An 18,901-nucleotide genomic window follows, 5' to 3' on the forward strand; every position below is an offset into this window, starting at 1 on the left:
GGAAGATGCTTTCGGTGGATTGAGAGACAGACACATCAGGAGGTGATTTTCACGTCTAGATCCAATCTTCTCCGTGGAAGGTTCGGCAAGTCATTCTCAGAGAGGCGTCAGGGTCAGCAGTTGAGAACCGCGGTTTCGAGAGAGTGATGAAGCTTCAGAATATTTTGAGACGAGGAGGGTGAAATTAGGAATTGAGAAAAAGTCCATCAATGGGTGGCTGAGGGCCACGAAGGGCCCGGCTGAGTTTGGAGACCTTAACGCACTGCGGCAGCCACGCACACCTTTGCGCCATCTCCCAACAAGTCCTTCAGCAGGACACTGGGTCCAGCTATAGGCGCAGGCAAGGGGGACGAGTGTGTCAGTCCACTTTTGAGGGTCAGCAGGACAGACAAAACCTGGGCACAAAAGCCACCAGCAGCCGGGACACTACGAGAGGCGGGTTAAGCGATTTGCGTGCATCTAAGTGAGGGGTACGGGGTGGGAAATGGACACACTCATGAAACGGTGACGGGTTAGGAAGCCTTTAGATGATAACCACAAAGACGGTTACGGTAAGAGGAAGAGTGTTGTGACAGTGCCAAATAATAACCTGGATCCGGCAGGCGAGAGTTAACGCAGAATGCTGCTGCTTGCTTCCTGGTCTATGACAGTGAGAGGTGAAGACTAACGTTTAGCTTGAGAGCTTTTTGGAAGAAGGTATAAGGATCAGGATCCGTAAACAGATGGACCTTGTAGAACAGATTCTGTGGGATGGGAAGAGGGCTCAGAGGAAAGGGCAGGGTCAAGAGTAAAAGGAGGATGAGTGGAAGGCACCCCAGGACAGGCCGGCAAGGAGAGCAAATGCGGTGAGGTCATCGACCAGCTCCACCTGGACTTGGGTTATTGTCCAGAAAATTGTGGGAGGGGAATGTGTCCCATGGACTCCTCCTGAGGCTTCTAGACGGATGGAGCTCTGAGTGGTGCAAGAGCCTTGGAGATGAGCAGTTTTAGGCTCTATTTACCGTTTAAAAGGAATGTCACTGAGGCTTTACTTATGTCACCTCTGAAGAGTTCCCTTCCTGAGGCTGTCAACTGAAGCATCTATATTCTTTCCCTGTTTTAAAATGTATTGTTTATTCAAATCACTCTTACCGCATTTCTGCTCTATATACGTTAGCATTCCAGGCACGATGCAGATGAAATAAAAGTGCTTTAACTTTACCTCCGAAGAGCTTGTTCTCTCACTGAAGTTGTGAGAAATGGGTCCACTTTACCTCATATCCGTGGGTTTGGGAAGAAGTCTTTTTTTCCCACTGAAGTAGACTTCAAAATCTTCAATCTTCAGCCTGTGGGCATAGTCAATGTATCCTGACACCTCTTGCCCATGAGAATTTCTGTCACGAATAAAGATCACCGACTGGTAATGCAGAAAAACAGAGAGAGGAAAAGTAAATGAACAACGGCCATTTGAGTAAAGAGTATATATAGTAAAAGCTACAATTTGAGTGACACGCGTCCTATCCTACCCTAAGTGCTTTATGTTCCATCCTTACAAGGATCCTATGAGGTGGGTATTACTATTTTCTCCTGACAGATGAAGAAATTTATGAAAAGGTAACGGAACATGCATATAGTGTGCATTTCCCGTAATTTTGTATAACGATATCAGTAAATAAGTCATAGAAATCTCCCAAAGGGCGGACATTATTTTCCGTGTTTGAGGTACATTAACTTCTTTACTTTTTCCTCAATCCTATTGTCTTCTCTTTGTCATCATTTTGTAAATTCACAACAACAACAAAAAAACCAACATTGAGTAACAGAGGGGTTGAGTACCTCACACAGCTAGTAAATTGAAAAACTCAGGCTCACACGTTTGTCTTTCTAATTACTGCATTCTTTTTCCATTTGAACACATGCATATTTTTCTGTTACAGGCAGAAATTCAGTCCCTTCGTTTTAACATGAAAGTCAAAAAATCTCTATAAACTTAAAATGTCTTTACAAATTAAGAGATTTATAATCTCTCTTTACAAAATTAATTTCACAGGTCAAGACTATGCAGAAAGGAGGACACATTTCTCCTTCATCTTAATTCCTTCACAAATAACATGAGCAGCCGCTGCGTGTTCGGCACTGTTGGAGGTGCCAAGGACACAGGGACAGGGAAGACGGTCAAGGTCCTGACCCCCCAGAACTTTTCCTGAGGTTGGCAGAAAACACACATGGAAACAAAGCAGTATTTACAGTGAGGGATAAATGCCGTACAGCAAGTTTAAGAAAAAGTGGTTGGCCAGAGAAGGACTTGGGGGTGGTGAAGGCTGCTCCAGGAAGAGTAATGAGAAAAGACCCTGAGGAGGCTCTAAGCCAAGACTTGAAGGCTGTGAAGAGGTACAGCCATGTAAAGATCCAGAACAGCAGCCTACCAGGCAAAGGAAACAGCTGGAAGAGAGGCCCTAAAGTGGCAACAAGGTAATACCAACGAAGGAATTGTAGTCTTTTCCCGTCAAGACAATAGACATTGACTGCAAAGTTCTAGAAGGAAAAAGAAAAGAAAAGAAGCAACAACAAAACCCTAACTGTATCTGGAAAAGCTCTTAATGTACTGATTTCTAGATTAATAAATCTAGATCAAAGTGTAGAATTTCATGCAAAATTCTATATTTGAAAGAACCTGTAAACAAACCTTCCTTTTCCTCTTGAGAAATTACTGGATTGCTACTTGTAGGGTCTTTGTGTAATCGATTGCAGGGAGCACTAAGGTGGGTTACCTTAGATAGAAGAGCTTCCAAACAAAGTTCTTTCACCTGTGACACCTATGGAAAGATGTTGCTAACAACGTGCCAACTAAAAAAACAGAATAATGGAAACACAATTTAAAATTATTTGTTATTCTGCTGATGTTTGATCTTCCAGCCTACTCTGGTATGGCACCGGGTCCTGAGAACACTGTGCGAAGATTTTGAGGCACTTTTTTGGCTCAAGGGAAGGCAGTGTTGTGCTGGCTTAGTGATGCTTCCCACAGATATGGCTAGAGGAATTAGCATTCGTTGTTATTCTCCTACTCAGTTTTATACAGATTCAATCTTTAGTCCTTCTCATTCCCCCCACATAACTCCCAGCTAAATTTATGTAGATTTCTGCAGGCTTTTATTCATTTAGTTTTTAGTTTATACAGCACAAAATCTAAATGGATAGTAACTCAAAGAGACTTCTTGAAATTCTCATACCACTAAACCAATAGCTAACAGTGCTGTCCTTGTTTAAACAATGCCATGAGCTATCAATATTTCATATGCAATATGAAAGGTGCTTATAATCTTTATTCTAGTAAGGCTGCTTCTGATATTAGGTAAGTCGTGCAGGGACAGAGAGAGGGAAAAAAATGGTCCAAAATAAGTTCTCTACTTTCAAAATGGAACTCTATTAACAGAAAAGAAAGCCCTTCTGTCTCTGTTTTTAACTCTGTCTCTTTTTCTCTTTAAATGAGAGATGGGCCAGCCTTATTTTTCCAGAATGGCATATGCCAGATATTGTGACTGAACTTCCTGCTGAAAACAAATACAAATTCTGGATAAAGTCTAAAAAACCAACTTGCAATATGCTTGGTACACTGATAAGAAAATGATGAGTACTCAGAGTCCAAAAACTAAGTGAAAGCAGGAGCCCAGAGAGGAAAACAGAATTCTGTAGTCATCTTTGTCTTGTAGGCATTTGCCCAACCTCAGGGACTTTCAGCAAGGATTTCATGACTATTTCGAGTAGGGGTGACAGGAAACAAAATCCTGTCTTTCAGACAGAGAGACTAATAGGACTTCCTGCCTCAACATAAAACTGAGAATCTCTCACACACACACACACACAGATGACAAAAATATCTCTAATGTGTCCATAGAATAGAAGAATCATTCTAAAATTCTGCATCCAGAGAAAACATTTTTACAGTGAGCAAAATATGGATTATTTTCAGACTGAAAAAATAAGAGATTTAGTTAACGACAGATCCTTTTTTGAAGAAATTCTGCAGGATATACTTCAGACAAAAGAAAGTGACTTCATCTGGAAGTTTAGAAATAAAGAATAGAATGATAAGAAATAACAGAGTAAAGAAGAGAACAGTATTATAAATATATAGATAAATATAAACAAATAGTGTTTGTATTAAATAATATCTTCAGCAGTGAAAAGAACAGTATGTCTACATTTTTTTATATAAACATATGTTTGGAGGGGGTTATCAAAGTTAAAGTTGGACTATCTAAACTTTAAGAATGAAGGCAGCTATGTTTATCAATTTTAAACTTGATAAATATGTATGTATAAATCTAGGGTCACTACAGGAGACTGTGTATATCATCTTTAAATTATTAGAGAAAAAATAAAGTGAGAAAAAGCTATCGATCAATGAAACAGAAGACAAGCAGGAAGAGGAAGAATATGGAAGAGGCAGGACAAATAAAATTCACTAATATAGGGATAGTATTATGGGCTGAACTGCATCCCCGCAGAATCCATATGTTGAAGCCCTAACCCTAAGTACCTCAGAGAATAATTTGGACGTAGGGACAGTGAACAGGTAATTAAGTCAAAATGAGCCCTGTAGGTGGGCTAATCTGACTTTATCAGAAGAGGAAGTTTGAACACACAGTGAGACAGCAGAGGGTTACGTGCATGGAAGGAAGACCATGAGGAGCCAGTGGGAGGGACCATCTGCAAAAGAGAAAGGCCTCGGAAGGAAACAAATCTGCCAGCACCTTGGTCTGTCTGGACTTCTAGCCTTGAGAACTAAGAGAAAATAAATTTCTGTCATGTAAGCTACCCAGTCTGTGTATTTCTTTTTCCTTTTTCTTTTTTTTTTTTTTTTGGTCTTTTTGTATTTTGAGGGCCGCACCCATGGCATATGGAGGTTCCCAGGCTAGGGGTCTAATCGGAGCTGTTGCTGCCAACCTACACTACAGCCATGGCCGCACGGGATCTGAGCCGTGTCTGTGACCTACACTACAGCTCATGGCAATGCCAGATCCTCAACCCACTGAGCGAGGCTGGGGATTGAATCCTTGTCCTCATGGATGCTAGCTGGGTTCATTAACTGCTGAGCCATGATGGGAACTCCCAGTCTGTGTATTTCACTATGGTAGTGCTAGAAAATGAATACATATGATAATAAAGTTACTATGTTATTACAATGAATGTAAATGGCCAAATGTTTAAGTTAAAAAAGGAAGATTATTAAAGTGGATACAAAAATATGATATAAAATATAAGGTTGAAAAATAAATGATCAAGGAATACATATAAGAAAATTTCTATCCAAATGAGAGCTGATATTTGGTATATTAATACTAGGCAAAATGGACTTTAAGGTAAAAAGCCTTACTGGAAATGGAGAGTCACTAGATGATGATGAGAGACTCAATTCGCAAAAAAAATAACAATCCTAAACTTGAATGAACCTTTGAAAACACAGCCTCAAAGTATTTAAAGCAAAATTTGATAGAACTATAGAATAAGTTATCATCACTGTGGTAAATTTATCTCTATCATTTAATGTTCTATATCAAAGACAATAAACACACAAATATTATAAAATTAATACAGATGGTAAAGAACTAAAAGCATAAGCTTGACTGTTCAGTTTTTAACTTAATCAAGTGCCTAATCATCTTTAGTCTTTAATGGTCTTGCAGTAAAACACCTGACAGTCTAAAATGATATGTATTTGATCATAATTTCACTACTTTAAATTATATATAGAAACGTAATATAAATAGCCCTCCCATGTACGTTAAAGTCCCTGGTCCGTGGAAATGTGAATAAATTTCAAATCTCGCATCTCTTAGTCTTACGAGAGTTAAGTGTTCACTCTGTGATTTTTGTCAGTCCTAGATCTGGGGTTTTTCTGAAACTAGATAACTTCAAGTAAGGCCAAACTGGCTGTAACTGTGGGTTCCTCCATGTTCACTGTGTGTCTTTGGTCAGGTTGTTCAAACTCCTCATGTCTCTCTCTATTCATAAGTCCTGTGCCCTTAGGTAGGTTCCTGAAAAATCCAGCAAGCCAAACCGAACATCCCCCCAAACAAAACAAAACGAATCCAACAAAATAAACAAGAGGCTATAAGCCTGTTTGGACCTAAGCATTTAGTTAGTTGGGCCTCCTTTCTCTTTTTTCTTTTTCTTTTTTACTGAAGTATAGTTGACTTAGACCATATGTTTTCACTTATATGTGAGATATAAAAAAAATAAAACAAACACGTACAAACAGACTCACAGATAAAGAGAATAAACCAGTGGTTACCAGAGTACAGTGGGGTGGGAGGAGGGGCAAAAGAGATGAAGGGGATTAAACCACTAGTTACAAAGTAAATAAAGTATAAGGATGTAATGCACAGCACAGGGAACATACTTTGTAACAATTTTGGAGTAAAATCTATAAAAATGTAAAATCTCAATGCCGTGCACCAAAGCAAATGCAGTGCTGTGGGCGAGTCTTCTTGCACCTCCCTTCTCCCTGTCTCTGTGTCAACTCTGCAGTGGATGAAACCGCTTAGTTATTCAGGTGCTGTCAGAGCCTTACCTTCTGCCCTATTCACCGAATTTGCAGGCAATACACAAATGCTGTTTCTTTCACAATGGGAATTCTGGTGATAATTTTATCTGTGATTTCTTTCATTTTTAATAGAAAGAAAATGTTCAGTTACACTTTCTATCACTTTAAGCGTAGAAAAATAATCACAAGGCTCTGTCTTCACACAAATCCATACAGAGCTAATTACTTTATTCATGCTTTCTAAGTATGGCTTTATATATGTAAAAGTGTATTAAAAGAACTTTTTTGTGAAGTTTTTAAAAAATGCTAAAAATGAAAATCTTCCTAATGAACAAATGCTTTACAAAATTATTTTAAAAATCGATCAGAATTATGAATGTATAGTAGTTGCTGATAATCAAGAAATTACAACTCAATATTTAACTTGAGAAATACAACCTTCTGCAAGCACAGTGTAAGTTTATAGAAAAACAATGATTCAGAAGAGGTCATTAAAAATTAGAATGACGTTAACTAACACTTGTGATTAATTAATTTAATGTGTTCATTTATAAAACGTGTATTTTCCTCCAAAGTGATACTAATTGTTCCTGCAATTGATACTACTAGCCATCATTTATTAAGAAGCCACTGTGTCCTGAGTAAAACATTAGGGGGGTTATATTTACCATCTTATTTAATGCTCTAAAAATATGTGTAATGGGTAGATAGCATTATTGTCCTCATTTTATAAAGTAGGACATCGAGTGCTGAGAATTTGAGGAACCTCCCCGAGGACATATAGCTAGAGAGTAGGACACACACGCTCTCACACTTCCCATGTCCCAACCACCGTGCAATGGACACACAGACCGGGATCCAAACGTGGGCCCTACCACCTGCTTATTTTGTGACGTTAATAAACGAGCTGTCCTTTTAAAAATTCAGTTTCCTCTTTAAAAAAATGGTCATAGCACCTGCCTCTTAGGTCTCCTTTGTGAGTTAAATGAGGCTATTTTTGCCAAGCACACAGCAATGCTTAGGACATGGTAAACACGCAGTAAATATTACCTACTGCTCTTTAAAATTTTGGTATTACCGTCCCTATTGCAGCTATACCATATTAAGACTTTTGTAAATTCCTTAGAGATAAGGAAGTGGAATAATCTTATCAGACTTCCATAGCCTAAGTGTGTATAATTATGCTTAGTTTGCAGTAGATGGTTCAATTCCTTATGAACCTAATGTTAAACTTAGTCATTCTCAATGAAAACTCTGGATGTATTTTGAAGTTAAAATTTAAACAACATTTCCAGGTATTATACAGGATGGATCTAACTGACAATAAGGGGTCATGATACTGGCATTCAAAATGGGTATAATACGTTAACAGAGCTCCTTTAAAGAATCAGGCCTATTTCTGCCTGAGTTGACATATTTTAGTAATTGAAAGCTTTCTTATTTGGAGTCCTCTATCATTTCAATAGGAACTAGAAAATATTACGATTGTTTCAAATTTCTCTGCTAACATTTCTTTCTCTCTTAAAAACTACAACAGCTTTATTAATGTATAGTTTACATAACACACAATTCTTCCTCAAGTTTTAAGTGTACAATTCAATGACTTTTAGTAACTCTGTAGAACTGTGCACACAATCTAGTTTTAGAATATTTTCATCACCGCAAAAGGATCCCCTGTGTCCATCTGTCTCTGTTCCTACCCCTAGTCCTAGGCAACCATTAATCTACTTTGTATCTCTATAGATTTTCTTTTTCTAGATTTTTTTCATATAAATGGAATCATACACTATATGATCTTATTACTCTAATAACTTTTTTTATCACAGTTAATTTCCCAAAAGACACATGAAAACTGTACTTTATATCTCAGGGTTCTTTGAAATGATGAGATTATGCTTATAAAGGGAAAACTTCCAAAATGCTCATTGTCCTTAGATTAATAGCACCCTTTAATCTTTTCTAGGTAAGTCAAGGTAGAACCAACACAAGTATTTCAGTACATCAAATAATCTTCATTTGAAATTATGAATAATGTTCTACATTTATTTGCAACCTAAGCAGAAAACAAAGTTTTGTTTGAGTAACAAAAACAACAACAATGAAAAACACAAGGACAAGCTATTGTAAATATCAAGATACAAGCATTGCTGATATTGAAGTGGGGGCTCAGACACCAAGAGGCATGTGGAACCTGAGATTTTACTGAGATGGTCTGTGACCTCAAGTGTAAACATTGCTTTACACTTGAAAAACTTATGGAATTCTTAGTTAGGGCTTCATAATTTGCTATGTGTTGGGAAAAGATGAATTAAAATACAATTTAGACCATTAATATATCATTTGGATTTTTGGCTGCTTGTCTTTTCCCAGAAGTGGATTAAAATACAAATTCATAAATTTGTTATAAGTTGAGTACATGTGTTGCCTGATTTTTCTTGCCAAACACTAATGAGGAGACATAAACCTGATACACTGAAATGGGACTTTTTCAACACTGAAGCCAACGTTACTTAAGAAACAGCACACTAAGCAGTATGTTGCTGCACGAAAACTGAAACATCCATCTTAGGGTATGAAAGCTGTCAGACAAGCTAAGTTCTCGTGAGTCCCCTCTGAGACTGCCAGCATGTATCTCCTAGAATTTTAAGACTCTGGAATGCTTTTATGAATCATTAATTTTAGGGAATCTTCTTTTTGTTTTGGAAGAGAAATGATTTTGCAAATGGAGTCTAAGTTCTGAAAAGCAATTGCTTTATAACCTTTCAAAGGTTTGCCATTATAAATTTCTCTGGAACAAGTTTTTTTAAAATTTTTTTGCTGATAATTATTTCAAAATTCTCCATCTTCTCATTCAATTGCAATTATACACATCTTTTCACTATTCTCACGATTCGCTGGGTTACGCTGAAGAGCGTTCTTTGTCCTCCCTGTGGGAGGCTTATTCTCAAATCCAGGAGATTTTATTTCCACATCCTGTTGCCCAGGGCAGGTCACAGGCCAGCTGGGGTTCAAGAGGTAGGCAGAGTGACTTTTAATGGGAGGAGCTCCAAAGTGTCATTGCAAAGGAGCACGGAGAAAGGAAAGGTGGCCTTTTTTTGCAAACTGTTAAGTATTTACCATAAAGAACCTAAGAGTTTTGCTCATTTTTCAACAGTTGGAGATTTGATTTCTGAGAGGACACATTGACTTTGTTATTTTTTTCTCCCCTGGTTCATAAAAATATCTATATTTGAAAAGGTTCCTTTTTTGCATTACCAATGAGGTTAAGAATAACTTAGGAATGTCTGGCCTCACTGTTAGTATCCAAAATGTTCTGGAAATTTTAGTTAATGAAAATAATATTAAAAATACATATAAGCTCTAAATACTGGAAAGGAAAAAAATATGTTTGTATATAAACTGATAATTAATGCAGAAAATCAGAGACAACTAACTGAAACCCATGCACAATAGCTATACAAAAAACTAATGGTTCATTTCACACCAGCAATAAGTTATTGGCTTCGGTGCATGCAATCTTTATTTGTACTATGCTTTTTAAAAATTATAACATTCCTCCAAACTTTTTTGATGAAAATCTTTTATAAAATAACGTAAAAAACGCAAAAAGAGGGTCCATTGCTGAAGGAAACGTTATTATAAAATAAATGTCTTAAAATTTTAAACAAAATATCAATGGGGTACTTTTGGTTACTTAAAATTTTATCTTGAGGATAGTAGCTGACATCATCTAAAGTAATTCTGGAGAGGAAGAATAAATAGCAGAATTTGCATTATTAGATATAAGGCTATAATAATTAAAAATCTTATGTCATTGGTACAGTGATAGATGGATACTGGAAAGCAATAACTTCAGAAACACACCTATACCCATTAATGTGTATGCATACGGTACATATGTTTTTCTACAGCATGATACTTTCTAAATTTTCTGCAATGAATGTCTACTCTTTCTTTACCCAATTCCAAAATCTCTTCTCCAAACGCAGCACTCTCTGACCTCCGTCTCCTATCTTTCTTGCTCATACTCTGGAAGCCCTTTCAGATCTTTGGAACTGCTGATCCATTAAACTGTGTCTCACTATTTATCACCCTTCGTATATATTCACTTGCCTCTTTTATCTAGTTAGGATTTCATGGGGCAGCCTCATAACTGTTCACTTGCACACCTCTTCCAATTCCTTGCACACAGGCTGTTACACTCATTGAATAAATTCCAATATTTTTCAAACCAACTTCCCTTTTGTTGTTTTTCATGACAAAGGCTGAGTTTGGTTGGAGGAAAAGAAAACTAGAAGGACTGGCCTCACAAATATTAATGACCATCCACTCCTCCGGGCCCACAGCCCTCGCCCAGTAACTGCCTAGGATAAGCTCTTCCCTCTCCCACCGTCCCAGTGTTTTTCATATCCTCTCTCCTCAAACTTTCAAGGGTACCCTTTTTTCTCACATTCAATGATCTTCTCTCTCAAATAGAAGCATCTTGGGAATCTCCTCTGCTTGTCACCTTATTTCCCGTAACAGTTTTTAAAATAGCCCTCCTTTTGCACTTACTATTTTATATTGTGGTGTTTGAAGTCTTTGCAGGCTAGAGGCCGTATCTTTATGTAACTCTGTATGCCTAATACCTCCCCTGCTTCTTGGTTCATAAAGGTTCATAATTAACATGGTTTTGTGTTTGAGGTGATTAAACAAAGTCCAACAAGGCAATCGTTCAGGTGTTGTGTGTTTATTTAATCATGCTTCACAGAAAGCGTCACCATGCAACAAAATAATAGCAGTGCCAAGAGCAAATTTTTAAAGAGTGTCTACTATATGCCAAATTTTCTCTCATTTAATCCTAACACCAGTCCCATATATAGGTACCATTATTAACCCAATTTTAAAGATAAGAAAACTGAAGCAAGAGGAGGTGCGAGGGCCTAGGCTCACTTGGTTAGTGTGTCAGTCAGAATTCCAACAGAAAACAATAGTGACATTTGTTGTTTGTTTGTTTGTTTTTTACACAGGGATTAATGGATGGCATGTAGGGTCAAACAAAGGATACTGTACGAAGCCAGGGCTGCTAGTATCTAAACTGACACAATCCCTGCCCCAGGCCTCTCCTGTACTCCCAAGTGGAAGAGTTTATCAGGATCCTAGGCGAGGTGGGAGGGGAGAGAGAGAGAGAGAGAGGGTCAGGCTGAGACCATCCTAGGGAAGAGCAGAAACCGGATGTCAAGGGGCATTAGAAAGCTGCAGGTAACCTCTCAGAAGGAGGGTAAGGGAATCAATCCCCTCCTGCTGGAGCCTCAACCTGGCCAAGTCTACCTGGGGCCAAAGCCTCAATACCATGCATGAATTCCCATAGAAGCAGCCTCCCTAGGTAGAGAGCAGCGTGGAGAGAAGAGCAGAAGACCCTCTGAAGCAACAAAAGAGGTACAAGGAATAGTTGGTGATAATGTTGGGATCTGTACCCAAGCATGTGACGATGAAGCCTATGCCATGCTTATGGGGTGGCAGGCAAGAAGGGAGGTTTCATTTTCAATTTAGTTTCCAAAAACAAAGTCATTCCTTTGGACAAAGGGATTTTTATTTCCTTTCCACCATCAACACTGATGCAACATACATCTTGTAGCGATATCACAACTGCATAGGAGAAAAAGGGACAATCTTGGAATAAGAGGAAAATGACTACAACCATGGTGGTGGGATTCTCTTCAGCAAGCTGATAGGCACTTTGAGTTTTTCAGGGTGTCTTTGGTTTGGATCAAATGGCTTCAGGCACAGTCAAAGAATAAGGAATCAGAAATAAGAGAGGCTGACAGACGCGTGGTCATCCCAGAGGGATAACTGCATCCTGACAATGAGGATATGACAGAGCCAGAACAGAGTCTCATCAATTGACAAGACACGAGTTACGGGTTCAAACCACTTCCTTAGTAAGGAGAAATATAAATTGATATTTGAACTCACTGTATAGTGAGGCTTTATAATTCATCGACTGTGCATGAGCCATAAATCATCGCTCTCCTTGTAGACTGGATCCTGTCACAACCTCAGAAGATCTCTTCATTGCTTTCATATAACTTGACGTTTAAAAACTCATCTGTATCTTTTAACAAAGGCTTCCTTCTGAATAGAGTTAATCATCCTAGGCTTTGGAGGGTCTCATTCAAATACACTTAATGCGAGGCTGATGGCTACTGGGTGCTGTCCTAGGTGCTGGAGACACAATACTGAGCAAAATAAGACCCTGACCTCATGGAGCTCACAGTCTAACGAAGAAGACAGAAAACTTCTCCGAACAGAAATCTGGGGGAAAAAAACTTATTTCCCTGTCCTGTCTGGGCATTTCCTCTTATTTGGAGAGCTCATCTTCTTAGAAGATTTTGTGGACCAATGCTCTCTGCCCCTGTTCTGTGCCCCCCTCCCCCCCGAGCCCATTTCTTAGCTCTTCCTAAACTATCATACTGTGTCTTATTGGCCTCTTGACTGCTTTGTCCCCCTATGAGATTGTAAGCTGCTTGTGATCAGAGATGCTGTCACATACCTTGGCTCCCCCACAGCCAAGGTTCATGCCCAGCACAGAGAAGATACACAATAGTATTTATTGATTACATACATAAATGAACAAAAAGAGTATAAAAATAGCTTTCTTCTACCCAGTTTCCAAATGTTAACCTCAATGTGGGCATGAATCACGTGCATGCTTGGTGGTGAGAAGTGTAACAGCCGTAATGGTTTGATAATCCTCTGTGTTCTGGGGGCTTTCCTTGAACTTCTACTATGTGAGTTAGGCATTTCTATTTTCATTTTTTAATCACATAAAAAAATTAAAGATTTTCCCCAAGGACTCACAGCTGGTGAGTGGCCGAGTTGGAGCTCTGCATGGAGGTTTGCCATCTGCAGGCTTCACTCTCTGCTTCACCAGCAAGCATGGAAGAAAGTCTCAAAGTGAGCCTCAGCCTGTTTCTATGACATCTAGCACATACTCTAGGAAGACGTCCTCAGCCCTGTGTATAGATTAGGAGCACAGGGATACTGTCACACCCCCTTACACCGATTGTCTGGCTCTAGAAGCGGTTCCCAATCCACAGTGTCTGGAAGCGTGTCCTTTCTGGAGGAAACCAGGGCTTATCCAAAGGTTTAGTTAGTGTCCACTTCTCCCTCCTCAGCCCCCAAAGAGAGGCGAGGATGCCCCACCCAGCAGCCCGTAAACAAATGAACCAGGGAAGACTGTGCAGCACTACCTGGAATGTGAAAGGCAGGGCGGCTACGCGGAAGGTAAAGGGATTAGGGGAAAGACACTGTTACACAAGCAGCAAAGTCCTAAACATTCGTTTTCAATGTTGAATGTATTTCAGAGAAACAGAAAAGGGAGTCGGCCAGTCTACGACTAAAGGACTACTTGAGGCCATTCATTCATTCTTACGCTTAGTGAATATTTATTGAGAATCCAGAAGCAAATCACTGTTCTGGACACTGATGATAAATGGTGAGTGAGATAAGGTTCATGCTCTCAGCACACTGCTTTTCAGGAGTGAGAGAAGAAGCATAAATATGTAAAAACATAACTGCACGTAGAGATATTGCGCCGTGAGAAAAGTGAGGTGGAAATTACTTGGAAAAGATGTAGCTACTTTCGATGGGGGGTTGAATCAGGCCTCTCTGAGAAGGAAATGTTTTAACTGAAAGTTGAATAACGAGAAAGCCATGGAGAGATGCTAGGGAATGGCACGGCAGTCAGCTACTCTCGTTAAAATCTAATGTTTATTGAACGATCAGGCTGGGTCATGCACTGTGCTGAACAGTTCAGATGCATTATTTCATCGCGTCCCGCAATGAAACTGCTAAACAAGCACATTAACGCATCCACTGATTAGAACACGGTGAGTTGAGAGAAGTAATTTCCCCCAGTTACAGCTATATGTGACAGAGCTAGAATCAGAATCCAGTGTGTCTGCGTCCTGAGCCCGTTTGCTTCACCGCATGCTCGTCTGCCCCTCTACTCCTCTGGTAGTGAGGGAAAGATGAAGCCATCAGAGACACGAAAAGGTGAGGAGGTGCCGACCATTCCCCAAAGTCTAGGGTAGAACCGGTTAATAACTTAGCCAGGTTCACCCGTACAATAGGTGTGGAGCCGGGATTAGCACTCAGTAACCCATGGATATTGCCCGACAGCGGGCTGCAGCCTCTGCTCATCTGTGTGTAATCTGCTGCTTCTGTCTAGAGCCAGATCCAGGCAAAGTACCCCAGCTCTCCCACCCCCCGAGGGTCATGTCCCCCGCACCACCCCCCAGGAGAAAGGATGAGTCAGGCTCCAGGACACGAGTCTAGCAGAGGTTCTGGGGGCAGGCAGTCTCATCCCTTTGCTTACCCACCGAGAAAGACTGGGGTGAGGAGATTAGCTGGTTTCCTCTTGGCCCCAGAAAGAAGTCCTGGCTTCTTTTCTTCCTCATCAGACTGGTAAACAAAGATTTATGGAAGAGTCTTGGGTGAAGGTTCCTCTCGATCCCTTCCAGGTGTCTCGGGTTATTTAGGACAAAATCGGGTACAGAGAAAAAGCCACCCTTCATGCGGTTTAGCTGAGCTCACCAGGGGATCTCGGGTAAAAGCCTCATTTTAAAAGAGGGTACCCACGTGCTTGGGTTACTAGTTTAGTGTCCTACTGGGAAAGGTTGTTGTTCCACAAGTTTTAGTTGTCCGGGGCTCAAATGTCATTTTTGAGATTTAGAATGGGATAAAATGGTTACCCTATCTTAGCTATAACTGATGTTACCCAGCAAAATTTTATAATATTTGAATTGCTTCCTCGGTTTCTAAAAACCCTGTTTAAGGAATATATTGTGATAGAAATGTCCGCACAGTCAGTGACGGTGCTGGAACATCACCTCGCGTGCTTGTAAAACACCATCTGCACAGGAACTTGTCACGGTCACTCTGAGCACCAAGACCTGCGGGACCAGCGCTGTCGAGGTTGTCTCCTTCCAGAGAGGAAAGGTCTGTGACCTTCATTGCCCGGGAGATAAAACCAAGGCTAACGAACAGCCAGGTTTCACTTGAGATGCTTATTTCAGTCAAAGGTGACACACTGATGCCAATGCCATGTGACAGCAAAGCGGGCACTGGTGGCAGCTCAGTTATTCCACGTATGTCATGAAGTGTTAGTTGCCATTGTGTGCCAGGGGCGCAGATGAGCAAGTCACCGTCTTTGCCCTCATTTTCCTACATTCTCATCTATAATTACACATTTATGCTTCTTGGAAACTTTTTTGTTTTTTTTGGTCTTTTTAGGGCTGCACCTGTGGCATACAGAGGTTCCCAGACTAGGGGTCTAATCAGAGCTACAGCAGCTGGCCTACACCACAGCCACAGCAGCACCCGATCCTTAACCCACTGAGCGAGGCCAGGGATCCAACCCGCCACCTCACGGTTCCGAGTCGGATTCATTTCCGCTGCGCCACGATGGGCACTCCACTTCTTGGAAACACTTAACTGTCATGGGTGGCAGTTTGGGACAGTGGAAAGAGTCAGGACTGGGTAGGAGTGAAAATACCAGCGGCTCCTCTTAGTTCTGCCATTAACCAGCTATACGATGAGAAATAAGCAACTTAAGGTCTTTGTGATTCATTTTCCTCCTGCTTAAAAGGAAAGCAGCTGGAATAATTAGAAATCTGAATCGAAAAATCTGAGAGACAAACACATTTTTTGAGGCTATTTTAGTTTGGTGTTTTGCAAAAATCCTGGAATAACTTGTGCGTTTATTAAATATTAAATAAAAATAAAATCATCTTGATCCTCTTCTTCCTTTGCTCATAAGTCCAGAGGATCTTTAAAGAACTTAAAACTCTTTTGTCTCATGCTAGAAAAAAAATCAAAACAAATTCTGAAAATAAGCATTAGATAAAAAGAACTGCTCTTAATCCTAAACTCTCTGAAATTCAAAACATGCAGGATGTGGTTTAAGGGTAATGTGCAAATAAAAATTGTGATCTCAAGATTAAAAAGATAATATGTGTTTATCTTTTTTATCTGCCCATTTAAAATACGTTTGTTCTTAACCATAATAATTACGCCAAAAAAATCTGGTAGGATTTACTTTTGAGACAAAATAGAAACTTATCTAATTACATTGATGTCAATTTAAAATATCAAATCACCACAATCCCACTCTTGGGCATCTATTCGGACAAAACTCTACTTAAAAGAGACACATGCACCCTCATGTTCACTGCAGCACTATTCACAATAGCCAGGACATGGAAACAACCTAAATGTCCATTGACAGATGACTGGATTCGGAAGATGTGGTATATATACACAATGGAATACTACTCAGCCATAAAAAAGAACGACATAATGCCATTTGCAGCAACATGGATGGAACTAGAGAATCTCATACTGAGTGAAATGAGCCAGAAAGACAAAGACAAATACCATATGATATCACTTATAACTGGAATCTAATATCCAGCACAAATAAACATCTCCTCAGAAAAGAAAATCATGGACTTGGAGAAAAGACTTGTGGCTGCCTGATGGGAGGGGGAGGGAGTGGGAGGGCTCGGGAGCTTGGGCTTATCAGACACAACTTAGAATAGATTTACAAGGAGATCCTGCTGAATAGCATTGAGAACTTCGTTGAGATACTCATGTTGCAACAGAACAAAGGGTTGGGAAAAAAATGTAATTGCAATGTATACATGTAAGGATAACTTGATCCCCTTGCTATACAGTGGGAAAATAAAAAAAAAAAATATCAAATCATCCAAGTCCTTTCTGCCTATATGACTTGTTTAAGCATTTTAAGCCTATTAAAAAGGCAGATATTTTTGATAGAGTGTAGAAATAGTTGATGCATTCTTTATTGACAAAATTTAAATGGCAAGGAAGTTGATATAAAGGACGTATTTTTTAAAGGAGTGTCAAATGGTATGTAACAGATACCATAGTAACAAATGGTATGTAACAAATACAGAGTCAGCTCAATCTCTTACACTACCTGAATATTAGAATTTAAATAAGGTTTTTAAATTCACGTATCTAATTCGCGTTGAGGACATCATTCCAAGAAAATCTTATGTCCTTTTATTCTATGAGCACTTTGGAGAGTGGCGTAGGACAACGCTTACAGTATGGTGCAATGAGGGAAATTATTAACATAGTGCAGATATGGGAACATTGTCACTGAAGAAGGAAGTGGTCCCTGTTACCTGGGTAGAGCGGAGAAGACCTCTTGGAGAAGATCATCGAAGCAAGTCTTGAAGTGCTAGCAAGATTTCACCGGGGGCATAAGAAATCGAGAGGCTTTCCATCAAAGATAACCTATCTTGACTAGAGTTAGTTTGCTAATGAGGGTCTGAAGGAGTAGCAGGCAAGACTCCTGATTTTTTTCAACCCCTTAAAGTGTTCCTTAGATCATATTGCCTTTTTGTGTTCATAACTGGCCCATGAATTCACCAGTACAAGAGACAGTATTTCCTTTCCTGTGTATGATGCAGGAAAAAGATGCGGTAAGCATTCCTGAGGACGTTCTTTGCTGTTCTGGACAACGACTGGTCCTTGTCTCAGTAAAAGCCTACCAATGATGCTAACAATGAGGATGAGGATGGGGATGTGATGCTGCTGACCAATCAACAATCAACAACAACTATAATTACCGACAATGGGCAGAGCAGTATGACAAGCACAGAAGAACATGAAGAAACATAATGAATAGCATTTGCCACCAAGTAGTTCCCAATTCATCTGGAAGAAAATGTTTACCCATATAAAGAGCAATGAATAATTCAAGGCAGCACACACGTGCTGAATGAACAATGTACCAGAGAAGCACTTTAAAGTTTTGGAAGAACCATATTACTGGGGCTGGGATAATCAAGATAGGCTGATTGAAAGAGAGGAATATATACAGATTTTGATGAACCTGTGGATTTGAGACAGAAGTGTTCACGTACCTAAAAAAATCAGCAGATGAGAGCTGGCTAGTTTTCTGTAATGTTTAAGCAACGCATTCAGTCAATATGTTAAAAAGTGCAATATGTTAAATAACTTGGTTACAGTGGAATTCAGAGAACCACAAAAGGGATTACAGGTAAAATAATTTGTGACCTCATATTTTACCTCTTTTTTTCTGTTTTGATTTGGCAAATCTCTCCATCTCCGCTTGCTAATTTATAAAAATAGAGTAATTCTTATCATATGCTTCAAGAGAGATCATTTAACAAGTTACGAAAAATACACTTTAAATAGTACTAATAAAATGAGTATATATACTTAATTTAGGAAAAATAATCATTCCAGGATAGAAAGTAATGATTCTCAAAATGTCTGAACGCCTAGAACTGTATGTCGCAGTGCTATGCAAAGATAAAATATTTGGATGAGTAATGT

General features: G+C 39.5%; 1 protein-coding gene across 7 annotated transcripts in view; it reads right to left on the reverse strand.

The window, feature by feature from the left end:
• The window catches only part of CFAP299 (cilia and flagella associated protein 299), a 572,345-nt gene that overhangs the window by 131,298 nt on the left and 422,146 nt on the right, over positions 1-18,901 (reverse strand). For all 7 annotated transcript variants that reach the window (XM_084973742.1, XM_084973740.1, XM_084973744.1 and 4 more), the window contains one exon: positions 1,254-1,396. In XM_084973742.1, the coding sequence (XP_084829868.1) occupies positions 1,254-1,396 (143 nt within the window). The remainder of the gene's footprint in view (positions 1-1,253; positions 1,397-18,901) is intronic.

Source organism: Sus scrofa, chromosome 8 (assembly GCF_054392235.1).
Source record: "Sus scrofa isolate SSC_HxYL_T2T_F1_AM1 chromosome 8, Sscrofa_HxYL_maternal_Yorkshire_Landrace_v2.0, whole genome shotgun sequence".
Taxonomy (NCBI): Eukaryota; Metazoa; Chordata; class Mammalia; order Artiodactyla; family Suidae; genus Sus; species Sus scrofa.